Raw genomic sequence first — 27,079 nt, 5'->3', positions numbered from 1 at the left:
CTCCTGCCATGATCCAGTGCTAATCTTCAATATATAACTCTCTCCGGGATTGTGCTCATTTTATGTTTTGTAGTCTGATGCAGATTTATGGGGACAATATGTGCAGCTTCTAAAGCTTAGAAAAAAGGCTCGGTTGGTATCCCAAACTTCCCTTTTCATTTCAAGTATAATTAAAAATAAGCATTGGTTAAAAACAAAAAAACAAAAAAAAACCTCTTCCAAATGCCAGCAGTCTAGTGAAAATTTTATAGGAGAACATCAAAATCTAGAGGGATTTGGGAGTGATGGGAGTGAAATGCGTGCATCAGAAAAGATGGTTGATCACTGAGGAGACATACCCACATATAAAATTTACTTCCTTCCCCTTAAAACCCTCTGAATTTTCAATCAGTACTAGATCCACCTTTCTATATCTGTAGGAGGAGGGGCAGAACCTGGAGGCAGAGTGAAAAGAGGCATCAGCCTAGAATCCGTAGATCAGTGATGGCTAACCTTTGTGCCATCGTGTGCCAAAAGCATGAGGAGCATGGGGGGGGGAGCGTGTGCACATGCCCACACCCATAATTCTATGCACCCCACCCCCCACACATGTGTGCACGATCCCACCCCCACACTCCCATGTTTTTGGCACGGGATGCACAATGGGCTCAGTAGGCCCGTTTTTTGCTCTCCCCAGGCTCCAGAAGGGACCGGAAGTTGGCAAACGGGCCATTTCCGGCCTCCGGAGGACCTCCAGGGGGGTGGGGAAAAGCGTTTTTGCCCTCCCCAGGCTCCTAGAGAGGCTCTGGAGCCTGGGGAGAGCAAAAAAAAACAGGCCTTCCCCACCCACCCCAGGCCTGCCGGAGGCAGGAAAGAGCCTGTTTCCCTACTTCCGGTGGGCCCAGAAGGCCCGAAAATCAGCTTTCACATGCCCACTGATATGGTGGCATGTGGCACGCGTGCCATAGGCTCGCTATCATGTCCCTAGATGTCACAAACAGACTAAATCCAACCTCTCCCCCCCTTTAATTGCCGTTTATCTAACTCAAAGCAGGTGCTGTCCTTTAGAAGGTGCTGAATCTTTAGAGAAGATTCCTGTCCGTAGGCTTTTCAGCAATAAATCAGTCTGATTGTGGACTCAATCTTTCGCACCTGACAGTTCTCTCAGTCAAAAAATGTACAACGGAAGGAGAAAATGGATAGATGTTCTGGGAACACACTCTTTAACCTCAAGCCTGGCTTGAACGCACAAAATTATATTATTATAAAATGCAGCTTCTGGCCTTCTTCAAAACTCTGTGTTCTCAGATTGTGTGGTTCAAGTCCTCAAAATTCTCAGCAATAACTGTATTACATCATTAAGGCTGCCTTTGCAGAATGAATCTTCCTTTCTTTGGCATCCTTTGGCTTGGCTATGGATGCCTGCTTCCGTCCTTCTCTTTCCCCCCCACCACCCCCTCTCCCTCCTCCTAACTTGAAACAAAAGGCGCAAGAATGCCTCCTGACTGCACTAAAGCAGCCCTTCTCATCGGCAGTAAACGAACTCCATCATTTTAGGGGGGATGACAGATGGCACTCAAAGAGGATAACTTGGAGAAAGACCAGATTCAAGGTTTCTCTAGGAAGCGACTAAAGGACAGGCTTTAACCAAGTTCGGCTAGCGCATTAATTGAAGCCTGCAGGATTTCGCTCCGGTCTCCCCATCAGGTCATCGAGATGGTTGGGAATTTGGCCAGCTCAACATCATGACTCAGAAGAAAGATCTATTGAGCATTAAGAGTGTTACTCCATTGTCGATGTGGAGAGAATCGCAGCTGTAATGAATTAACAGGTTTTCTGGGCAGGTGGCCAAACTATCAATCTCAAAATCATCTACAGAATCCTTTTCTAGTTTGTTGATATAATGAGTCACAGAGCATTCTTCCCCCGCCTCGAAGTCAGGTTAGCTCCATCCCTGTTAATGTTCCTGAAATCTCTCAAGAGACCTGGTTATGTGACTGGGCATAAGTGGGGCTTCCAGGGAACCTACAAGATCTTCAGATGGCTCCACTAAGGAGGTCTTCACTCTTTCCCTGCCTGTGGCTTATGTATTTTCTTTGTTAATATATCTTAGTTTTCAATATTGATTTTTTTAAAAAAAATATTCATACAATGTTCATATTTACATCATTGTTGTTCTTATTTGATTGTTGTAGAGTGCCCAGAGTCACTTCTTGTAAAACAGGGAGGTTATATCAATGATAGGTAGGCAGACAGACAGACAGACAGACAGACAGACAGACAGACAGATGAAAGATGATGGATGGATGGATGGATGGATGGATGGATGGATAAGTAGGTAGGTAGGTAGATGATAGGATGGATGGAAGGTAGATAGATGGAAGATAGATAGATAGATAGATAGATAGATAGATAGATAGATAGATAGATAGATAGACAGACAGATGAAAGATGATGGATGGATGGATGAATGGATGGATGGATGGATGGATGGATGGATGGATGGATGGATGGATGGAAAGTAGGTAGGTAGGTAGATGATAGGATGGATGGAAGGTAGATAGATGGAAGATAGATAGATAGATAGATAGATAGATAGATAGATAGATAGATAGATAGATAGACAGATAGATTTTTTCCTTTCCTTTCTTTGTTCTTCTTCTTTTTTTTTTTTTTTTTTGGAACGCTCATAAATTTTTCCTATTATCTTTCTTTTTCCCTATCTGATTTTCCCATGCATGAAAACTACTAGGTTCTCCAAATCTTTGGGTTTTTTTTTTTTTTAAATATCAGTGTGTTCAGTCTATTTTATTCCACTTTATGAGAAAGGAGAATGAAGTTATATGTGCCTTATCTCACGCAGGTCAAAATGTTTTTGACCTTGCAATGCCATCATCCTGATTTACAGAGGAATCCACATGATATGCTTCTTAAAAGGTCTATTAAAACGGTATTAGAATTAATTTTTCATTTCCCTCCAACTGCACATAGGAACGCAGCATAATAATGAAAAGCTGAATGTAGAAAGACAAGTATCTTTTGATACGATTTTATATGCATCTAGGCATGTGATGCATAACAAAACTTGAAGTACTGTAATACTTCTCAAAATTCTTTTCCAAATCATTTCCAAAATTTACATTACAATTTGGGCATCGAAGGCACTGAAATATGACCAGCCTGATAGCCGCACAAGTCCATAAGGCACAGTTAAGAGTTTGCAAACAGACTTCTCAATCAGTTTCAATAGATTAAGTTGGATTTTGTTGGAGAGAGACTGGGTGAGCCAAGTGGAGGAGTCAAATTGGGAATTAGCTTGTAATCTTTATGTGGGCACAAAAGGGCAAAATCTGAGCCCCCTTGAATGCTGTTGAACCTTATCTACTCTTGTTGTTAGTTGCAAAGTCATGTCCGACCCATCGCGACCCCATGGACCACGTTCCTCCAGGCCTTCCTGTCCTCTACCATCCTCTGGAGTCCATTTAAGCTCACGCCGACTGCTTCAGTGATTCCATCCAGCCACCTCGTTCTCTGCCGTCCCCTTCTTCTTCTTTTGTCCTCCATCGTTCCCAGCATTAGGCTCTTCTCCAGTGAGTCCTTCCTTCTCCTTAGGTGGCCAAAGTATTTGAGTTTCCTCTTCAGGATCTGGCCTTCTAAAGAGCAGTCAGGGTTGATCTCCTCTAGGACTGACCAGTTGGATCACTTTGCAGTCCATGGGACTCGCAGAAGTCTTCTCCAACACCAGAGTTCAAAGGCCTCCATTCTTTGACACTCAGCCTTTTCTTATCGTCCAACTTTCACAGCCATACATTGCAACTGGGAAAACCATAGCATTGACTAGATGCACTTTTGTTGGCAGAGTAATGTTTATGCTTTTTAGTAAGCTGTCTAGATTTGCCATGGCTTTCCTCCCCAGGAACAAGCGTCTTTTAGTTTCTTGGCTGCAGTCCCCACCTGCGGTGATCTTGGAGCCCAGGAAAATAAAGTCTCTATTCTTACCCAGTTGCAAAGCATCAGTCTGAGACGATCCCGGTGTCATAAGCTTGAGCAATAAAAATAGTTAACTGCACTCTTCACGTGTGGAACTGGTTGTTCCCTCCTGACACATTTTCAGTGTCAACAAAGCCATTAAGATTCATTCATTGTATAAAGCGGGCCTCTTGATGTCATCCTCCCTTTAGAGCTCTGTAAGTAAAGAACCTGAGATTCAAGCAATTTTATGCTTTTGCTGATCTTTAAATCAAAACCAGCTGAATCAATTTAAGGCCTCTTTTGTAAAAAGGGAAAAACACACCAGCATTCAGGCTTGATTGCCTAGATGTGCCCAATTTTGATGGTTTTGAAATATAAACCTTATAAATTATAAATGGTAGGTAGAGAGCATCGTATTGAAAGCTCGGGATTTTTTTTTTTTTTCCCCTTTCTTAAACTTTTCCGAGATTGTCTCTGTGCAGAAAATACTATACTAGGTGACTAGTGGTTTAAAGGCTTCCTGTGTTTCTTCCAATTTTTCTGGGTTCATTTCTGTGACTCTGCCCAGAAATTAGCAGGCCCTCCTCCGGGTACAGATAGTCCTTGATTTACAACCAAAATTGAGCCCAAACTTTCTGCTGTTCAGTGAGTTTTGTCCTGTTTTACGACTTTTCTTGCCACAGCGGTTAAGTGAAACATGCAGTTGATAAGTGTTGAATTTATGTTTTACCGACAAAGAAATGAAGAGAGACTAGTATAGATCTATTTCAAGCTATTTAGCTCGCATCAGCTAGCCATACCCTTCTGGGATTCGAACCCGGGCTACTTAAATATATTAGGTAGATGTATTAACCTCTAAGCCATGGGCTCTCCTCCCTTTGTCGGCTATACCAGGGGAAAGATTAAGTGGTGTTTTTTTTTTTTTAATCAGGGCAATCTGGTCTACCCAATTATGGGACGGAAGCAGTATGCTCCATCCCATAATTGTGTAGACCAGGTTTATTTTATTTTATTTATTTTATTTTTCATATTTGTATACCGCCCTACTCCCGAAGGACTCAGGGCGGTGAACAGCCATAATAAATACAAATACATATAGAAGTTAAAAACTATTAAGAAACAGATTAATTTAATTAAGTAATCAGGTTGCCCTGACCAAAAAAAAAAACACTTTATGTAGTTGACCAAAGCACTGTTGGTTTATGAAGTTGATAAGTTCCCCATTGACTTTCCTTGCCAGAAGATCTCAAAAGGATCTCAGGACACTGCAACCGTCATAACTATGAGCCCGCAAAGGTCGTAACTGCGAAACACGGTCATAAGTCACTTTTTTTCTTGCACCATTGTGACTTCCAACAGTCACCAAACGAATTGTTGTCACTGGTGGACGATCTGTATCTCGGATATCTTCTCTCATGTTGTAGGCCAACATCCCTGGCATCTGAGCGATATCTAAGGAGAACCTCATCAGGCCATTGGCTCCTTTTGATAGTGGAACGATACTCTTGTAACTGGGGCACATCACAGATAGAGATTGTGGCTTCTGCCAACCTAGAGGAAGAAGCTTTCTCTGTTCTCCTTCTCTTTGTGTTTCCATCTCAGGAGGTGAATTGCGTCTTCCTTTTCCTAGCGGCCAACTAATTTAGCTCAGCTCCGGATGTTTGCGAAGGCATTTCTACCAAGCGAACGCAGGCGATGTGCTCGGCTGCCTTTGTCACTATTGTGGCACAGCTCTGGGCAATTTCCAGGTGCACTAGACATAATGATCATCCCCAGATCACAGGCATTCTGTCTACGGCCTCTTGAGCCCCATAGGCAGGTATCTCGCCACCTGTCATCCAGCTGGCTTTTCAAGGAGGAATCTTTCCACATTCCAGACATGTCCTGAGTCAGCTGTTCCCTTCGAGACCATACCAATAATCTCCTCTAATTACAAAAACCTGCCTTTTGCTTTGAATGCTCACATGGGACACCTCTTCTCAGCGCTTGCCAAGGCAGTTCCATTTGTTGCTCCAGAAGGACAACATTTGAACAAAGATAACATTCAGATTGTTGCCACTGTTCCAGTTCCTTTGATATTTTTTTTCCCTCTCTGTGGCCCTTCCCGCTGGAGGCTCTAAGCTCCTTCACAACTCCTTTGGCACACTCATGCAAATTGAATTTATATTTACCATATTACGTTGGTGTCCTGCCCATCTTTCAAGGTGTTTAGAGCAGCCTGTGAACTTCTCCCCCTCCGACGGCATTTATTCCTCCTCCTCTGCTAACTTGGTGTGATTAGACTGAAGGGATGAAGTGACGGGAACCCAAACATCAAGTTGGGTTTCTGACTGTAACACATAGAAGAGACCCTACCAGAAAGCACTGGGGTGTTATTGGGAGCTGGAAAAAAAAACATTGTTAATACCACTTTACAATGTCTTGGTAAGACCGCACTTGGAGTATTGCATTCAGTTTTGGTTGCCATGATATAAAAAAAAAAAGATGTGGAGACTCTAAAAAGAGTGCAGAGAAGAGCAAGAAAGAGGATTAGGGAACTGGAGGCTAAAACATATGAAGAACGGTTGCAGGAACTGGGAATGTCTAGTTTCAGCGTTCCAACTCCAAGTAAAGACTCTGAAGCAAGCATTTTTCAAAGTTCTATTTACTAGAATAGGTAAACTGGCACATCTGGGAAAACCCGAATCTGAGAGGTCCAGGTTTTCCCTCAGTAAATCAAAAAACCCCAAACCATCCTCTCACTCCTCAGTCGATCACATGCTCCAATCACCATCCGTCCCATCTCGAGACATCACTCCGATCACTCCTTCTCCAGATGCAGGATCGCTCTGACCTTGACCGACAGGAAGAATGCTATTAGGTCTAAAGACAACCCCTCTACTAAATCCTCCCCTCCTACTTTCCCACACAGGAGAAGGTGGCAGCATGGAAGCTTCCGGCCTAATATGGCTTCCAAAGCTGACATCTATTTTAGACCTGGCTATTTGTGGGACCGCCTGCTACCACCAATAGCCTCCCACCGACCAGTACGCTCCCATAGAGAGGGGCTCCTCCGGGTGCCGTCGGCCAAACAATGTTGACTGGCGGCCCCCAGGGGGAGAGCCTTCTCTGTGGGGGCACCTACTATCTGGAACGAGCTCCCCCCCGAGATACGGAGGATTCCGGATCTGCGTACCTTCCGTCGCGCGCTTAAGACGTTCCTATTCCATCAAGCTGGCCTGACCTAAACTTTTCCTCTTTTTAAATGGGAATTTTAAATTTGGTTTTAAATTTTGGGGTTTTAAAATGGTTCAGCCAAATTTATTTAATTTGTTTTATCTCCATTTTAAATTTTGTATTTATATGTTTTATTTTATGGCTGTTCACCGCCCTGAGTCCTTCGGGAGTAGGGCGGTATACAAATTTAATAAAATGAAATGAAATGAAAAGAAGGACTAGGGGTGGCATGATGGCAGTATTTGAGGGGCTGCCACAAAGAAGAGGGGCTATTCTCCAAAGCACCTCAAGGCAGAACATGAAGCAATGGGTGGAAACTATTCAAGGAGAGAAACAGCCTTAAAATAAGGAGGAATTTCCTGACAGTGAGAACAATTAATCAGTGGAACGACTTGCCTCCAGAAGTTCTGGGTGCTCCATCATTGGAGGTTTTTAAGAAGAGACTGGACAGCTACTTGTCTGAAATGATATAGGGCAGTGATGGCTAACCTTTCTGCCATCATGTGCCGGGGGGGGGAGGTTTATGCGTGCGTGTGCCCACACCCATAATTCTATGCGCCCTGCACATGCGCGCACAACCCCCTCCTCCCCCCCGCTCCTGGCACGCGATGGCCCAGTAGGCTCATTTTTCTTTCTCACTTGGCTTCAGATCCTTTCTATGCATCTGGGGAGGGCAAAAACAGTCCTCCCCCCAACCCAGGCCCTCTGGAGGCAGGAAACAGCCTGTTTCCCTACTTCTGGTGGTCCCAGAAGGCCTGAAAACCAGCTGGCCGGCGGGCGTATGCGTGCCAGAGCTGAGCTGACGTGCCCGCTGATATGGCTATGCGTGCCACCTGTGGCACGCATGCCATAGGTTCGCCATCACAGATATTGGGGTTGGACTAGAAGGCCTCCAAGGTCCCTCCCAACTCTGTTTATGATTCTGCTTGTGTGTGTGTGTGTGTGTGTGTGTGGCTACCCAAATGCATAAACTCTCTCCTTTCCCTTTCTGCAGGTTGGTGTGATAGGAGAGGAAGAAGAGTGGATAACTTTGTGCGAAGTGGAGAAGGAATCGAATGCTCAGTTGTTGGAGATTCCAAACCTCACACCTTACACTCATTACAGGTAAAAAAAAAAAAGAAGAAAAGAAACAGCTGGTAATTCATTGCTTGAGTCGACTGGCACGTTGCCAACAGCAGGGAGCAGCGTTAGGATCTCCAAGCAGCCGGTGGGAGGGACAGTGGGGTGGGGAGAGAAAGACGCTTACTCTGAAGAGCTTAAATTTGCACCTCCGAAGAGTTTGCCCTGAAATGACTCAGCTTGGTGCATTTTCATTGTCATTCTCCGCGGAGTAAAATAATTAATCTAGGGAAGACAACAAGGTGCAAAGCGGCCTGCTAAACAGCGCTGCTGAATACGTTCACACTTCCCGCCGGCTGAGAATTTCCCTCCCCTTAAAGCTCTCCCAATGTAATTGATTTTGGGTTTCTTCGTAGGTAAAAAACAGCACCGCAGTTGCTTGTTTATATGACACTGGTTTCTTTTTGTAAACGGAGCCAACTGCATTATGAGTATTATTGTATGGTGCTCTGCTTCTCCCATCTCTATCGCGTGTAGCTGAACTCAAAAGAAGTTTCAGGATTAAATCAGATGTAGGTCAGGGACATGGCTCGGTTATTTATTTTTATTTATCAGATTTCTATCCTGCCTTTGTTACTTTATAAGTAACTCAACGCAAACATATTTAATGCTCCTTCCTCCTCCTATTTTCCCCAGGTAAGTTGGGCTGAAAAAGGGATACTGGCCTTAGGTCGTCCAGCTAGCTTGTGTGCCTAGAGCAGGACTAGAACTCACCATCTCCTGGCAATTGGTCCAAAGTCACCCAGTCGGCTTTCATGCCTAAGGCAGGTCTAGAACTCACCATCTCCTGGTGATTGGCCCAAAGTCACCCAACTGTCTTTCATGTCTAAGGTGGAACTAGAACTCACCGCCTCCTGGTGATTGGCCCAAAGTCACCCGTCTTTCATGTCTAAGACAGGACTAGAACTCACCGTCTCCTGGTGATTGGCCCAAAGTCACCCAACTGTCTTTCATGTCTAAGGTGGGACTAGAACTCACCGTCTCCTGGTGATTGGCCCAAAAATCACCCAGCTGGCTTTCATGTCTAAGGCGGGACTAGAACTCACCGTCTCCTAGTGACTGGCCCAAAAGTCACCCAGCTGTCTTTCATGCCTAAGGCAGGACTAGAACTCACCGTCTCATGGTGATTGGCCCAAAAGTCACCCGTCTTTCATGTCTAAGGCAGGACTAGAACTCACCGTCTCCTAGTGACTGGCCCAAAAGTCACCCAGCTGTCTTTCATGTCTAAGGCGGGACTAGAACTCACCGTTTCCTGGTTAGTAGGCCAACACCTTAACCATAATACCAAACTGGCTCTCTTCATTCTCATTCAGTCTCATTATACCAAGTCAAGTCTCAAATAACGGTGTTAAAAATGATCAGAAAATCCTGAGAAGTTTAGGTTATCAAGCGAGCGTTCAGAAGGTATTGCCATTCTACCCTGCCCTATCTATTTCCCGGGATTTCTGACAAAGATCTTGAGACTGGAGCTTATTGTGAAGAACAAATGCTTGATCTATAGAGAATTTGCAATGTCTTCTTATTCACTGGGGAATTTTGGAAAAGGAGCCCAGGCAGATCTGAAACGCAGCAACCCAAAATATGACTGCTTTTATGCCATGGTACTTGAATGGCACACTGGCATACTTTTTATATAAGAAGACGTTAATGAAAGAAAAACTTTAAAAAAAATCATTTACCGTAGGTGCTATATCAAAAATTGGGGTACCATGTAAGTCTCTCTTCCCATTTTTACGCAAATTACTTTCTTAACTGCCATAGAGTTATTTTTTATTATTATTTATTTATTTATATGCCGCCCTTCTCCGGAGACTCAGGGTGGCTTACAATGCGTTAAGCAATAGCCTTCATCCTTTTGTATATTTTATACAAAGTCAGCTTATTGCCCTCATTTTACCTACCTTAGAAAGGATGGAAGGCTGAGTCAACCTTGAGCCTGGTGAGAATTGAACTCACAGTAATTGCAGGCAGCTGGAAGCTAAATACTACCTTTAACAGTAACATTAGTCTGCTGCGCCACTTAGGCTCCTGAGTTCTTTTATTGCTTCCGATCCCGCCCCCCCCCCCCCAAATTAAGCCCTGACATAAAATTAAAGGCCTTTAAAAAAAATTTCTCAGCAAAATGCTGGCAGGTGCAATGAAAATTTCTCCCCATGTTCAGATTCGGTATCGTCTAGCATCTTTTTGACAAAGACGTTTTTAAACGAATTCGAAGAATTAGGAATAAAAACAATGTTGCCGTTTTAATCTATGCGTGTTTGAATATGAAACAGAAAATCATGCTTTGCAACAGCGTCGCGATCAAAGGGGACGAGATTCAGATCAGAAGCTGGAGCCGTCGATTTCGCTATTTATTCCCCGCTTGTAATGTAAATCTTACATTACATTACAAAAAATCGTAAAGACTAGATTTTTTTTGGTGTGCTATTTATGCTCCTGTTGTAATGTAAATCGTCCCACTGAAGTCAAAGGGACGAAGAGAGAGATAGCGAGAGGAAAACAGGCACAATAAAAAGACCGTAAATTGGAATAATTTTTTTTCCCCGTTTCAGATTCTCGGTGTAGTTTGGCCTGGCCGTGTGACGGAAAAGCATGTTAGCTGCATTCAGTGCCGACTGTACATAATTATTTTGATACGATCGTACGGAAGCATTCTCCTGGCTTTGGAGCCTTTCTACACTCTTTCGTTAAACTACCCATCCGTTTAAAAAATTGAGATTACAGCGGCAAAATTGCAGCACCTAAGGGGCTCGATTAAAAAAAGGGGGAAAGGAAAAACGAATGGAAAAAAAGTTGGAAAACCCTCCTCTTTATTTATTGTATTTATTTATTTATTGGTTCGATTTGTATGCCGCCCTTCTCCGGAGACTCAGGGCGGCTTACAATGCGTTAAGCAATAGCCTTCATACTTTTGTATATACCTGCTTAGTAGGGCTTTCGGCCCCCCTAAGCAGTGTTCTTTTTTATACAAAGTCAGTTTATTGCCCCCACAATCCGGGTCCTCATTTTACCTACCTCGAAAGGATGGAAGGCTGAGTCAACCTTGAGCCTGGTGAGAATTGAACTCGCAGTCATTGCAGGCAGCTGGTGCTACTTAACAGTGCTTTAGTCTGCTGCGCCACCCAGGCTCTTAATATCCTTGCATTTAAGAAATCTGGAGATTTCTGTCTGCAGTCTCAGCCTTTCAGCGTTGACCAATATTTCCCCCCAGGTTCGTTGGCAGGTTGAGGCCCCCCAGGAAAAGGCAGCATTCAAAAGTTTCCACAGATCGCTATGTTGATGAATGTGCCACCTGCTCTGTATCTGTGTCTGAGTTTGTGGCACAAGAGTGGAGCTAGTTTTGTAAAAAAAAAAAAAGAAAAAGAAAAAGAAAAAAGCTGGCAACATCCTAGATGCATTGCTTGATGGAGAAAGTCATTGGAGGCTGTTGGCAGAACTAGCTTGGACGTACCTGCTCCGCGTCCATCTGCTAGGCCATTGTAGATGGCTCTCCCGACTGAATTTCATTTGTCATGTTTTCGTTGAGTCTCCTAGACTCGTTGCATGAGCCTCCGGCACAACAGTTGGCAAAGAAATACCCCATCCAGGTGAAGCCTGGGCTTGTGGGTCCCATTTATCGTGGTGGGACTCGATGTGTGACGTCCCACCTTCCTCAACGGAGGAAGAGGAGAAAGCGAGAACTTTTGAACTTGGACCTCGTCTTTGTCAAACGTCCTTCTTCTTCTCTGGTTCTGTGGTCGACGTTTGGGAAATGAATGATGTTTTTTTTCACTTAATGCCCGTTCTGTTAATGCACCCTCTTAACAAGGGCGAAGGAGATGTATGTAGAGTGCACTTTTCTTTCACTCCTAACATTTCAGTTGGGAGAAAAAAAATCCAGGACAGGTTGAGAAGATAATACCTTAACACAATACGACTTGAAGCCAAAGCTTTCTCTTTCCATTATAATGGCTCCGCTTCTGATCACTGGAGTCTAATACTTTTTGTAGCTAATGCCTTTTTTTGGAATTGGAAGGTCCATCTTCCCAAACTGCTGCTGTCAGAAGACAAACAACTTCAGCAAAAGGGGAGCATGAATGCATGGGCTGACCTTTTTGTGTATGTGTGTGTATTTATATAAATCAGGCTACTTCCTTGTGATCTCTGAATGTGACATCCCTGCAACATACATTCAGTACATTCTGGGACAGAAGCATATTTATTGAATTAATCTTTAGATCTGCACACGACCCTTATTAATCAGATCCACCATGGTTCATAGTAGTAAAAACTATAGAATGAAATGGGGATTATGGAGAGGAGGAGGAGGAGGAGGAGGAGGAGGGGGAGGAGGAGGAAGAGGAGGAGGAGGAGGAGGAGGAGGAGGGGGAGGAGGAGGAGGAGGAGGAGGAGGAGGAGGAGGAGGAGGAGGAGGAGGAGGAGGAGGAGGAGGAGGAGATCCATTCAATAAGAGTGGTGATTCTATGGGCCAGGTTTACACCTCTTTTAATCTTGCACTGCTTTTTGGAGTGTTTCTCAAAAGGCTGCTGTCAGCCTTTTTTTTTATTTTTTTATTTGATTTATATGCCGCCCTTCTCCGAAGACTCAGGGCAGCTTACAGTGCGTTAAGCAATAGCCTTCATCCTTTTTGTATATTTATACAAAGTCAGCTTATTGCCTCCACAAACTGGGTCCTCAATTTACCTACCTTAGAAAGGATGGAAGGCTGAGTCAACCTTGAGCCTTGGCGAGATTCGAACCCTGCAGTAATTGCAGGCAGCTGGTCTTAATAACCAGCTTAATAACAGGGTGCCTTAAACCCCTGTACTACCAAGGCTCTTTGATGGCAGCCTGGTTTCCTTTTACTGCTAACTCTTCCAAACTTCTAGAAAATGGAGCACGTTTCCACTTTTCCAGCTGTGACTCTTGTTCTTTGAAACTGTCTCCCTCTGTTCCTCCCCCAACTCCAGGGGTGGGCTTCAAAGATTTTAGCAAGGGGTTCTCTGCCCGGGTGCTGGGTGGGGGTGGCCATAGTAGGCATGACCAAGTTGGCCTCCTGCACCATGGTGAGGGGGGGGGCATTTTTGCCCTCCCTGGGCTCCGGAGGCTTTTCTCGAGCCTCCAGGAGGGTGAAAACGGCCTCCTCATACTCCGGAGGCCCTGTGGAGGCCGGAAACGGGCCTGCTTCCGGCCTTTCCAAACTTCCGGTAGGCCCATTTTTCACTCACCCTGAGCCTCCACACGCACCCTGCACTTACCTCCATCCAAAACGGGGATGCAGTGTGGGGACTCCTGGGAGGGGCGGGGCCAGCCAGGAGTGGGATTTGGGAGTTGTCCGAACTGCACAGAATCTTAGCTAGAGGTTCTCCCGAACCCCTGCGAACCCCCAGCAATCCATCCCTGCCCCCCTCCCCCCGGAGTATGGAGTATCCCTACTCTATTTGGATCTCATAAATCAACCAACAAGGGTACTAATTCAGCTAGTGCACATTTTAATAATGGAGCACCTTTGATATTTATTTATTTTTTTATATTTTGACCTGTTTCTCTAGGTATATCTTGCACGGACATAAATAGGCATTTTCCTTTCTTGTTTTTAAATTGAATAAAGTGGATTTTGTTTAACTTTTGAATGACGGGTCTATATGGCTTAATTACATAAATAAATTAAAACACTTCTTTTTTTCTTTTTTTTTAATCTGATTTATATTCCGCCCTTCTCCGGAGACTCAGGATAGCTTACAGTGCATTAAGCAATAGCCTTCATACTTTTTGTATATTTTTTTAATACAAAGTCAGCTTATTGCCCCCACAAACTGGGTCCTCAATTTACCTACCTTAGAAAGGATGGAAGGCTGAGTCAACCTTGAGCCTGGTGAGATTTGAACTTGCAGTAATTGCAGGCAGCTGATGTTAAATTACAGTGCTTAGTTTGTTGAGCTATCCAGGCTCCTGGATAGCTCAACAGACTCTTAAAGCTCTTAAAGTGAAATGGATGGGCAAAGATTGGTCTGTTTTCAAGTAGACCTGAACTTCTATCTTTTCAATCCTGTGCCTCTCTCTGCCCAACAGGTTCAGGATGAAGCAGGAAAACATTGTTGGCCAAAGCCCATTCAGCCAGCCATCCCGAGTCATTCAGACCCTCCAAGCACCCCCAGATGTGGCACCAGGGAGCGTGACTGTGCGTACCGCCAGTGAGACGAGCTTATGGGTCCGCTGGGTGGTAAGTTACCAATAACTTGACCTGTGTAGAAGAAAGCATGGCTTCCTAACTGTTTCTCTTTCGAGACTCTTCTCCTCGAATTGACCTCCAGATGGGTGGAATTTCAGCCCCGAGAACCCCTGAGATGTTTGAGAATAATGGGAGACAAACGGTCAGGCACAAAAAGTTCAGGACCATATGCTAAGTTTATTTATTTATTTATTAAATTTTTATACCGCCCCCTCTCCCGAAGGACTCGGGGCGGTGAACAGCCAAAATTAAAAACCCACAATACAAATATTAAAATAACTGCAATAAAGTTGCAGTTCAAAGCTTTAACGTTCAAGCCTACATACAAGAATCTAGTCCAAGTTCAATGCTAAATTGGTACCAGATAAGGATCGACAAAATTCAAGAGGGATTGGATTCTTTTGTGGCAATGTAATGATTCTAAGCAAGTGACACACTTAACTCCGCCACCCCAGCTCTGCTTGCTCTTCTTCCCATTATACTTCTAGAAATGATAGGGATGGGTGATGCCCAAATCCATTAATTTCTTCTTTTGTTATTTCCTCCTCTACTACCCCCAAAAAACTCTGTTCGATCATACCGGTAACTCAGTTCCTGCCTGTCTCCCCTCTATTCTTTTTTCTTATCTGCAATTTCTTTGCTCTTCCTTATCTGCATCTGGGCAGGCATAAATCAGAGCCTGACCTTCTCCCTAGGTAGGGCTCATATACTAACAGGCCAACAAAATCATAGCAAGACATTTCCAAGGCAACATAATGGGACTCAATCATATGTTGCCTCTTTGTTTACTAAGGCAATAAGATTCCAAATCAAATGAAAATTGAATTCTTGGCCTCCGGAGCCGCTTTCAGCTGAATTTCCTCAAAGTTTTAAACGGTAAAGAAAATGGTTTTCACGTAGAAACAGGAGTGAATGTGGAGGTTATATCTCCGTGATAGATTACAGAGCTGAGTGATTAACTCGGGGAACCGGGTGATAAATGGCACGGCCTTTGATAAATGAATTTATCTTGTGCCTTTGACTGCTGATCCACCCTTGTTTGATGAAAATTCATTCAAATATTCCAATTTCTGCTGCTTGGCCACTCCGAGACGCCTTCCTGTTCTGCTGCCGAATGCAAAAAAAAAACAAAACGCTCCCCAATTTCTCCAAGCAAATTCTCCATTCTCATCTCTCAGAGAAGGAAGCCTTCTTTTCCCACCCCCCCACCCCCAAAACTCCCTGTACATTCTCCAGGTCATTAAGGCACCCCATTAACCACAGGAATAAATTTCTCCTCTTGTTCGTCATCGGCTGATAAAAGTCGCTGCAGATCCCAGCAGACGTACCCCAGATGCCGGCGTACGTGCCAAAACCAGCATTTTGGATCCCAGTCAAAGAGATGCGGGATGCTGCGCTAAATGTGGAAAATGGATTAATTGACAGGGAGCCAGAAAGGCGGGCAAAAATGACAAGTGTGGATCACCTGACTGTATAATTAGCGTTATTAGTAGCGTGAGCCACATGTCTGGCTCCGTCTTACTAGTTCGCAGATGCCTATCGGCTCTGAAAGTTCAAGCATCCAATAAAGGAGAATCCTTTATAGCTCGGGGTTGAAATGAGAGGCGAACTGATGATGTTGCCTAGTTGGGTAACGAAATGTTTGCAAGAAAACAACCAAGCTCAGAGAGCACCAAGGGCCTTTCATTTCAACTCTGAGCTACAAGGATTCTACACAAGGATTCTAGAACTACAGATAGATGTTTGAACTGAGGGTTCCTTGACGCTCTCTGGAGCTTGGTTGTTTTCTTGCAGACATTTCATTATTTATTTATTTATTTTATTATTCATATTTCTATGCCGCCCACTCTCCGAGGACTCTTACACCAAAGACAGTATACTAAATAGCATATTGCCCCCAACAATCTGGGTCCTCGTTTTACCCACCTCGGAAGGATGGAAGGCTGAGTCAACCTTGAGCCGGTGAGATTTGATCCGCTGATCTGCTGAACTAGCAGTCAGCTGAAGTAGCTGCAGTACTGCACTCTAACCACTGCGCTACCTCGGCTCATCACCCTGCCTGATGATGTTCGCTAGTTGGGTAATGAAACGTCTTCAGAAAAATCAACCAAACCCAGAGAGCGCCAAAGACCCCTCAGTTCAAACATCTATCTGTAGTTCTAGAAGCCTCCTACATGCTAAGGTCATTTGTAAGAATGTTATTTGTTGTTTATTTATTTATTAAACAAAAGTTATGTGGCTTCCCAACTCACTCACAGGCAACTCTGGGTGTCTTACAACGTTAAAAATAAGGACAACCCATAACCGCCTTCCCCCATGGCAGCAACAACACAATAAAATCAATTACTTGTTCAGTTCCGTCTCCATTTGTGATCCTCAGGCCCACTGACAAAACCGTGTCTTGAGAGCCTTTTGAAAAAGTAACTGGGAGACTATACCTCCCAGTGATTGATGTTCCACCACCGAGAAGGTCCTTTTCTGTGATTCCCACCAGATGTAAATCCCTAATCAAGGGGACTCATAATGTATCTTGCCTTCCCATCCTGATGGCCTGGGTGGATGGAAGAGGAGAGAGATGGTCCTTCAAAAAAACACGCAACAGGCAGAGAATTAAGTGACCTGACCCTCACTGATCCTTTTTTCTTCTTCTGACCACGCTCAGCCTCTGCCTGATGCACAATACAATGGGAACCCCGAGTCCGTGGGTTACAGGATCAAGTACTGGTGTGTGGACACACAGTGTCCTGCATTGGCCAAGGTCATCAGCGACCGACTGGAGACGGAAGTCACCGTTGAGGATCTTCAAGAGTGGACCGAGTATGAATTGCAGATCCAAGCCTTCAACGCCATTGGGTCGGGACCTTGGAGTGAGATAGTGCGAGGCCGTACACGAGAATCAGGTAAGCAATGGGAAAGGAGCATCGCTTGTTGCTCTTAAATGTTTTTTTTCCAAGCATTTCCTCTGGTTTGGGATTGGGATAGAGTAGATTCGCACCCGGAAGGCATTTTTTTTTTTTTTTTACATCAGTCCGATTCTGTCAGGTCCGAAACCAAGAATGACATCTGGCTGTCCTTCCAAGCTGAGTTCTTTATTGTTTCATACCTATAGACAGAATCTTGCCAGACTGAAGACTCCACTATATGCATCTACCATAGACACTGGGAACTATTAAGGAGGGATTGTCTTCAGCCTCTTTCTCTCACATGTGATTTCTGTGCTGAGTTGCCTCTTACTCTTCTGGAATCCACCCTTTCCAGTGGTGGGATTCATTTTCTTTTACTACTGGTTCTGTGGGCGTGGCTTGGTGGGCGTGGCGTGGCCTGGTGGGCGTGGCATGGCGGATGTGGCAGGGGAAGGATACTGTAAAATCTCCATTCCCACCCCACTCCAGGGGAACGATACTGTAAAATCTCCATTCTCACCCCACTCCAGGGGAAGGATACTGTAAAATCTCCATTCCCACCCCACTCCAGGAGAAGGATACTGTAAAATCTCCATTCCCTCCCCACTCCAGGAGAAGGATACTGTAAAATCTCCATTCCCTCCCCACTTCAGGGGAAGGATATTGCAAAATCCCCATTCCCTCCCCACTTCAGGGGAAGGATATTGCAAAATCCCCATTTCTTCCCCATCAGCTGGGACTCGGGAGGCAGAGAATAGATGGGGGCGGGGCCAGTCAGAGGTGGTATTTACCAGTTCTCCAAACTACTCAAAATTTCCGCTACCGGTTCTCCAGAACTGGTCAGAACCTGCTGAAACCCACCTCTGACCCCTTCCCTCCTGGGGAGCCACTTCCATACTATATTCCATCACAGATTCATGCAGTCCAGCTTTGTCGAGTGGCCCAATTTTAGCAAGAGAGGTTCTCAGCCAAGCAGGTTCTCCAGGGTCTATGGCCACAAGACCACCAGAGCAGCCAGGCAAAGTAGCCAGGTTAGCTCGTGAACTTTGGCAGAAGGTAGTTATTAAGCTGTTTTCTAGATAACTTCTAACAAGGTTCCTTCCTCGACCCCCGTCCCATATGCACCCCATGTAATTTACCTTTCTCCTGTGGGTGAATAATTGAGTGCAGTGACCTTTCTGGAATTAAGTATTCAATAGTGAGAGTAAATCACGCCGTGACTTAACCTGCCCAATGAGTAGGGGTTGTATTTGCAATTTGTCTCCGTAATCATACAAGGCCTTCCCGTTGCTGCATGACTAAGGTTGAGCCTCATTTATCACGGAAAACGGGACTTGCCCTTTGCTCCTCCTTTTTCTTCTCGCAATAAAATGCCCGGCATCTTCAAATTTGCATATTTTCATTAACGATGATGGAGGGAGGGATCAATTAAACCGAAAGAGAACCAAGATGAGTGCTTCACTCTTGAACAAAGGTGGTTGAGACGGTGTCAGGTAAGGAGGATTTCCCCCCTTGATGCGTTGTGCATGTAAGGCAGTGGTGAAATTCAATTTTTTTTACTACCAGTTCTGTGGGCGTGGCTTGGTGGGCGTAGTGTGGTTTGGTGGGTGTGGCTTGGCTTGGCTTGGCTTGGCTTGGCTTGGCTTGGCTTGGCAGGCACGGCAGGGGAAGGATACTGCAAAATCTCCATGTAAATAGTAGTAAATAGTAAATAATAAATAGTTTGACAGTGTTGAGGGAATTATTTATTTAGCAGAGTGATGGCGTTTGGGAAAAAAAACTGTTCTTTTGCCTAGCCATGAAACGATTCCATCTCTAAGAAACTTTCTATGAAAAGGTCAACCTTCCTTGGGAGAAAATCCGCCGGCCGCAACGGTGAGCGTACAAGAACTCCAAGAAGCAGCTACTGACAGACGATCCTGGCAAAATTGCATTCATTGGGTCTCAAAGAGTCAGAATCAATTGAACAGACGGAAAAAAAAAAAAAACAACAACAGCGGTCAGATGACAAGTTGCTTCCTTCACACCGAAAATCTGGCGCGGTGTTGCTGCTTTTTCATTTTGCGCACCCCTCCCCCCGCCCTCGAGAAGCCATTCATAACGGAGTTTCTCTTTGTGAAGATCTGTAGATAAATCCGAGGCAGCCTGCCAAACACAGTCGCGTCTCTTGGCAATCTATAGTCCTTTAACATAATTATATTCTTGCGAGAGATAAATCTAGGCGAAGAGGAATCTAAAAAGGAAAAGGAAAAAAATTTTCAACCTGAGGAGCGAACAGAGAGGGACGGAGAGAGGGGACTAGAATTTTCTTCTGATACTCCGGCTAATTGGTGATGCAGAAACTGTTGCGGAGAGTGGCTGGGATTCCCGAGTGTGTATGCACATGTGCACGCGTGCATTTCTTGTGAGTACCCTTGTGTGACTCAGGTACGGAGTTAAAAGTGACAGATGGTGAGGTTTTGACAGATCTGAAATGTTGTGCATGGTATTGATGAAGAAGGAAGGAGACATGCCACGAACTGTCAGTGATTTCTCCTCTCACTCCACACATCCTGTTCTACCCTTGAGTATGACATCCTCCTCGATAGCTACTGGCTATTATTCCATGTTTGATTGACAGAGAAAGAAGAATCGCTGTCTGGAGCCTTTCTACAAGCAATCTGGGACTCTTAAAGTATGGAATATTGTTTCTCCTCCAAGTATTTGATGGGTCAGATGCAAAGAATCAGGATCTCGCGTTAAGCTCCAGTTAAGCTGATTTATTGTTCATCCCTACACGCAAGAATCTAGTCAAGTGATGGTCAACACTAATTTGAAGCTAGAAAAGAGTCAGCGGAATTCAAGAGAGGTTGGACCATTTGTGGGAACGTAACGATTCTAGGCTGATTCCTCTCTTGACTCCATCCCCAGGCACTGCCTGTCCTTCTTCTGCAGGTGAGGAAACTACCACTATCCCACCTAACTTCCCTCCCAATGCCTTCACTCTCTTCTGCATTTCCAGAAGACTGTCATGCCCCCGTCGGAGCCTGAATCTGCGGGGGAAGACAAGCTGGAACTGGAGCCGACAGAGATTGAAGGAGAAGCTTGGTTGGCTTTGGAGGAAAAAGGGGAAGGGCAGGGCCAGTCAGGCCAGGGACTTTCAGGATGAGGACAATTTGTAGGCAGGGAGGAACAGGACAGGATGACTAAGAGAGACTTAGCAGTGAACACGAGAACTAGACCGCGATAGTATTTTGTGTGTTGACAAAAACTGGAAACATGATTTCTTACACACACACATACACAAACAAAGCCAGTTTTCCTCCTCAAGGTGCCCAGAGACCTTCTCCTGGTTTGAACAGGTTGTTCTTTAACGTTGAGGGGAAGCTACCTTTCATCCAGATCCTTTCTTTGAAAACCTTTATCTCCTCCTTTCCTCAGACACAGGGGATCCTTTTCAGAAACTGTGTGTTATGACCTAGGCTTCCTGAGACAGTAAAAAGGACACAATTAGTCCCAAAAACCCTCTTTTTATTTCAACGGCTGTGAATTCTGTTCATTCCCAGCCCGGGATGAGTTACAAATAGTTTGTGAATAGTCTGACAGAAGTCTGCCACAGTCCTTCGGGATAAGGCTGATAAGCTCCCACCTTTATCTCCCTTGAAACGCTGCCAAAGACCTAATTGCCAATTAGCTTTGCAAGGCCAAACGGAGCACAGAGTCAAAACGGAGCTTCAAAATTTAAACCGACCAGCACGAACAAAGTTGCTTCCTGCAAAGGCTCACGTGCCTTTGCTCCTCCTTGATGTCTTATGGGAGGGGCCAATCATTTCCAAGCCTTACTCCCGTGTCGCCCCTTTTGTCTTAACTGTTCTTGCCTCCTGGCAGCTCTGCTCATGCGCGCACTGGGAACAGGCTCCCCCTGTTCCTCTGCCTCGCTGACGTCAGACTCTGGAGGCTCCGGAGTCAGCACATAACTCCCAGATGGCCCTGGCCCCCTCTCTGCCACTGATGCAGAGCCCTCGTCCTAGCCTTCCTCAGACTCCAGGACTGGCCTATGTTCCTCCCCAGCCTCCTCACTGTCCGACTCTGCTGCCAGCTCCGCAGACTGCCAGCAGACCACAACACTGTGCCTTCTAAACATCACTGTGTACACACAAAGAAGGGAGTGCTGGGGAGAGGCCTAAGCAGCACTCAAATAAATAAAATTCTCATCCGAGACCCTTAGAGCACCCTGAAAATCTAATTGTGAGTGTAACAGAGTTACACCTCTCTAAAAAGTGCTCAAAGGCATAAGAATGGAGAGGCAAATGAGAGGAGAGACGTAGGATTTCTGCCTGTCACGGTGAGGTTAATGACAGTAATTGTATTATGACCTTTAAATTAAAGCCTTCACACTGAAAAGGGATGCATTGTTTTCTCCCCCCCACCCCAAAAAAGTTTTTATTTGAAACATTCAACATTCTTAGGCTATGTTTCCATAGCAAATATTGAGGGCTAGACTTTAATTGGATAGCTCCCGGCTTTCTAAAAGGATTAGGCTAGATGAGACGGACTTTCATCAAATATTGCTGTAGGACATTGAATCACCTCTGTAGAAAATGAAGTGGTTGGGTCTCGCTTCTCTTGTGGAAAAGATCTCAGCTGGTCACTTAAGGGACCACAACATCCCAATCTTGCCTCTTGCTCTTTTTGGAAGCTAAATCGATCTGAAATCGGAGTCTCCGTTTGCGGTTTTTGCAACAGTTTGAGGCGGACTTAAGCTGTTTATTAGCTTCAGGGTCTTTCGAGGCGTTGTCTTCCATATGAAACTACCAGTCAGCTTACTACAGCAATCCTGCTTTGTGTCCCATGGCTACAAGAGCCCCCTTTAGCTGAGATTACAGATGGAGCGTGAGCCTTTTCAATGTCCATTGAAGAGAATATTTGTAGCTCAGGGCTGAACTCTGGGATCCTTGGTGCTCTCTGAGCTTGGTTAGTTCATCGCAGGCATTTCATTACCCAGTTAGGTAATATCATCAGTTCCAGAAGGGAGAGGGCTTTGCTCTCTCTGTATATGTGCACGGGTGACAAAGGAAGGCATACAAAGCACATTGAAAGTCTCCTTCAAGCGCCTGGATAGCGACACCACCTCCTGGGAAACCCTGGCACAAGACCGATTGACATGGTGTACGCTGATCCACCAAGGCTGCCAGGCATCTGAGGACCGAAGGACAACCACATCACAAGAGAAGCGAGCTGTCAGGGTTCCAAGTAACACCCCCCAATGAAAGAAAACTCCCAGACTTGAGTTTCCTCAAAGTTCCATTTTATTAGAGATGTCATATTGGCACATCTGGGAAAACCCAAATCTGAAAGCTTCCAGGTTTTCTCCACCCAACGGAAAGTCCAAGTCCCTATCCAGCACCCATATGCCCATCACATGGTCCAATCCAAGCAACGTCCCAACTGGAGATGCCTCCCAGTTCCAGCCATCCAGGTGCAGGGCAAGATGTCCTTGACTCTCTGAGAAAGGAATGTTATTATGACTATATATCACCCTGGCTCCATACTAGGGGGTGAAATCCCGCAGGTTCTGACAGGTTCTGGAGAACCGGTAGCAGAAATTTTGAGCAGTTCGTAGAATCGGTAGCGGAAATTTTGAGTAGTTATGGAGAACCGGCAAATACCACCTTTGGCTGGCCCCAGAGTGGGGTGGGAATGGAGATTTTGCAATATCCTTCCCCCAGGAGTGGGGAGGGAATGGGGATTTTGCAGTATCCTTCCCCTGCCACGCCCACCAAGCCACACCATGCCCACCAAGCCACGCCCACAGAACCAGTACTAAAAAAAATTTGGATTTCACCACTGCTCCATACAATCCCCCCTTCCAGTTTCCCACAGTAGTAGTAAATGTGGCAGGCCTGAAAATCCTACGAAAAAGATGGTTTCCAGGTCTGACACGAGCCCTCCTCAAAGCCAGAGCTCCAAATGCCTCAACAATGGTGCCCACACATGTCTGCCTGACATGTGGCAGAACATTCCGTGCCCGTATAGGCCTTACCAGCCACCTGCGGACACATCGTGGACAGCCCACAACCTGTTAGATGTCAAGGTCCTCTTCGGACACGATGGACGAACATCATCATATACCAGCAGCTTGCCCTGTCAGGGATGGTAGGAATAATCTCGGTGGTTCCTTGATTAGGCTGTTGTTTACTGGGATGGTAGCTCCTTGATTGGGATGTGGCTTATTGCTTGGTGTTAATTTCTACTTATCTCTGTGTTGATTGCTGGTCAGGAGGTGTTGTGGCCTATTAGCTTGTTAATTATCTCTTTTAAAATGGTAGGTAGATGTTGTTTATCTCTATTGCCTGTTGATGGCTGATTTGTCTGAGTGCCAGGCTTCCAGGAATTCTCTAGCATTTTTGGCTTGGTCTAGGACTGGGGAGTTTCCCACCCCTGGAAGTTCCTTGCGGTCCTCACTTTAATCCTGGCAAGCTAGTAAAAAAATAATGATGCCCTTCCTAGAGACTACTTTGTTCTGATTGTATATCTGGCTTCTGGCGCTTTTGTCTTTGTTCGCTCTGTCTTGTAACTTAGAAGCATCTTATCTTAAATGATACTATAAGCAATTGTGGAACCTCTGTGAGAAAAGAGATGGACTTTTGTTGCAAGATACTTATCAAAGATCTTCATACCATGCCATTTTCAGGTAGTGTCATACCTGACCCATCCAGCTCATTTTGAATTTCTCAACCAGCTTCTCGTTATAACTGTAAATCTCCCATGGTCGCGTCAAGGTGCCACGAGCCAGTGGAATTTCTGGAGTGGGATAGTTGGTACCTAACGATGCTACCTCCTAAAACTGGCTGAAGTGTAAAGCACAGCAGTTGCAGTTCTTCCTTACATCTGAGGCTAACTTGAGAGAAAATGGACCATTAGGGTAGTTATTTCTGAAATAACTTCCTAAGGGAGGGAAAGCGTTGCACCAGTTCCGTGGTCAGCCAGAATTAATAGACCAAATCTTGGACGACAGGGGATAGCAGTCTCTTACCTTGCTTTCATCTCTTGCTGAAAAAGTAACTCCAGATATTCCTCTCCAACTAGGCCACAAGAACAGTGTCAAAGATGGTTACGTAAGGGGGGGAAAAAAGAGAGAGAGCGCTGCAGACTGGTGTGGGAAGCCATGCATATTTGCAAGGGTTGATATGTATGCATAATGTCCTGTACAAGGTAGAGAGAAATGGTTCGGATAATGAGACAGTGTCTCCTCCATCTGGGGACCTGTGTTTAATTTATTTGTTCATCTAAAAGATTTATAGCAAGCCACTCAAATACAGATTGATCTCCAAGGCAGCTTATATTACTATTGAAAACAACCCCATTCCACAGTACAATTCATTAAAATATTTAACAGGCCAAATCAAACAACCGCTACTACGGCGGAAAACCATTATATTCAAATGTCATTACAAGGCAGAGTAGAAGAAAAGGGTCGGGCAAGGAATGGCAAGAGGAAGAGGCTATTCCGAGAGGAAGAGGATGTTCATAATCAGATGGTTAAGCTGGTTTCCTTCAGAGGGGCTGACCCCAGTAGCTGTGAATTCAGTTTAACATCTCAAGATTTAGCGCGGCTTGGTTTAAATCTCATTTCAGGACTTCCAATGTATGAAGACCATCTCTTTTGTGAAAGCTGCCATTAATATGTGGAATGGACTTATGGTTTAGACACAACTGGAAGTTATAACTGGCCCCCCAAAAAAGAGGACTTATGACCTAGATCAGAAATTCGGATATTTGTGGACATGCACACCCCCACACACCACATTTCAAGCACTCAACAACATTGCCACTTTTATATTTATGGCTACACATAGCCTTCTACAGTCACAATGACCATATTTTACAACGGTTTCGTCAAAAGTTGACACTTCCGATTTTCAGCCAAACCATGCCCATAGTAAACTATGGCTTTGCTTAGTATTTGTGGTGTTTGCTTAACAACCACCACAACAAAAGGTCATAAAATACAACCCTTGGGTAAGACCATCACAACCAGACTCCATTACAGTTGTAACTCAAGGACTACCTGTATGTCAAGCGCCCAGGAAATCCGGAGATTCAGGCAGTTCAAATGAGTATAAATATTTATTGCAAGCTTCAGCTCTCTACAAGAATCTGACCAACTAACTAACAGTCAAGGGAAATGAGAAGGAGATAAGGGAGGCATTCAAGGTGGGCTGGGCTTAGATGTCTTCTGGGTGTGCAGGGACTCGTGACTGATGACACGTTTGACCCCTCCCTCAGGCTCAACCTGGTCACCATCTAGATCAGTGTTTCTCAACCTTGGTAGCTTGAAGATGGGTGGACATCAACTCCCAGAATCTGGATTCTGGGAGTTGAAGTCCACCCATCTTCAAGCTTCCAAGGTTGAGAAACACTGATCTAGATCTATATTTCTCTTTGGTGTTTCAATGACAGCTCAGATCCTAGAAGCTCAAAGGAATGACCAGATGGTGTGTTTGGATTTTAATTGCTCTTCGTTTGATCCCATGCAGTTCCTTCAGCTTCCCCAGCAAATGTGTCTGCTGAAGCCGTGAGTTCCACTCAGATGCTTTTGACGTGGTCAGCCGTGCCCGAACCTGAGCAAAATGGGCTCATTCTGGGTTATAAGGTAGGCACCTACACCCAAATATTTTTCCCCCCCACCATTTGTCTAAAGCAGCTTATCTCCATCTTAGCCACTTCAAGCATGGCTGGCTGGAGAATTCTGGGAGTTGAAGTCCACCCGTCTTAAAGTTGCCCAGGTTAAGAAACATTGCTCTAAAGCTATTTCAACTTCTGTTATCATCTTCGTACATACTAGAACAAAAACTCAAGGTTTTGTAGCCTTGGTTAAGTCTGAACAGCTCATGAAGTTGTGCTCCTCTTATTAGGAAGGACGTCAGTTCCTGAGGAAGAGTTTTGCTCCTTCTCCAGACCCTTTGATCAAACATTTTTGTTTCCCTCTGTAGATTTTGTACAAGGCCAGAGATGTGCAAAGTCAACCAAGCAGCCAAGTGGTCCGAGGGAACCACACCCTTTCGGTCCTGCTCGCTGGCCTGCAGAAGTACGTGGTGTATGAGATTCAGGTCCTGGCCTTCACCCGCATTGGAGACGGGGTTCCCAGCAATCCGCCAGTCACTGAGCGAACGAAGGACGATGGTGAGTGTGTCTTTGTGTGTCAGTGTGTGCCTGTTGTGGCCTGCCAGTGGCCAGCAGAGCTGGCAGTAGATTCGGACAGTGAGGAGGTTGGGGAGGAACGTGGACCAGTCCTGGAGTCTGGGGAAGGCTCGGACGAGGGCTCTGCGTCGGAGGCAGAGAGTGGTCCAAGGCCATCTGGTAGTTCTTTGCTGCCTCCGGAGTCACTGGAGTCTGACATCAGTGAGGCAGAAGAACAGCGGGAGCCTGTTCCCAGTGTGCGCATGCGCAGAGCTGCCAGGAGTCAGGAACAGTTAAGGAAACAGGGTCGACTTGGGAGTAAGGCTTGGAGATGATTGGCCTCTCCCTTAAGACATAAAAGAAGAGCAAATGGGATATGATCTTTTGCAGGAAGCAATTAGTTCATCTGGCCAGTTCAAGATTTGAAAATTCTGTTTGTGACTCTGTGCCAAGTTTGGCCTTTCCCTGCGTCTGGCAATTAGCTCTTTGGCAGCATTCCAAGGGAGATAGGTGGGTG

The 27,079-nt window shown here is 45.2% G+C and overlaps 1 protein-coding gene across 4 annotated transcripts in view; it reads left to right on the top strand.

Annotated features, from left to right (window-relative positions):
• SDK1 (sidekick cell adhesion molecule 1) overlaps positions 1-27,079 on the top strand; it is a 430,408-nt gene that overhangs the window by 314,844 nt on the left and 88,485 nt on the right. For all 4 annotated transcript variants that reach the window (XM_060684054.2, XM_060684053.2, XM_087878657.1 and 1 more), the window contains exons 23-27: positions 8,162-8,271; positions 14,338-14,488; positions 17,160-17,397; positions 25,920-26,035; positions 26,376-26,565. In XM_060684054.2, the coding sequence (XP_060540037.2) occupies positions 8,162-8,271; positions 14,338-14,488; positions 17,160-17,397; positions 25,920-26,035; positions 26,376-26,565 (805 nt within the window). The remainder of the gene's footprint in view (positions 1-8,161; positions 8,272-14,337; positions 14,489-17,159; positions 17,398-25,919; positions 26,036-26,375; positions 26,566-27,079) is intronic.

The sequence above is a fragment of the Pantherophis guttatus genome, chromosome 14, assembly GCF_059756535.1.
Source record: "Pantherophis guttatus breed Tessera chromosome 14, ASM5975653v1, whole genome shotgun sequence".
Taxonomy (NCBI): domain Eukaryota; kingdom Metazoa; phylum Chordata; class Lepidosauria; order Squamata; family Colubridae; genus Pantherophis; species Pantherophis guttatus.
The sequence above is the reverse complement of the archived record's forward strand: the minus strand, read 5'-3'. Positions and strand labels throughout refer to the sequence as shown.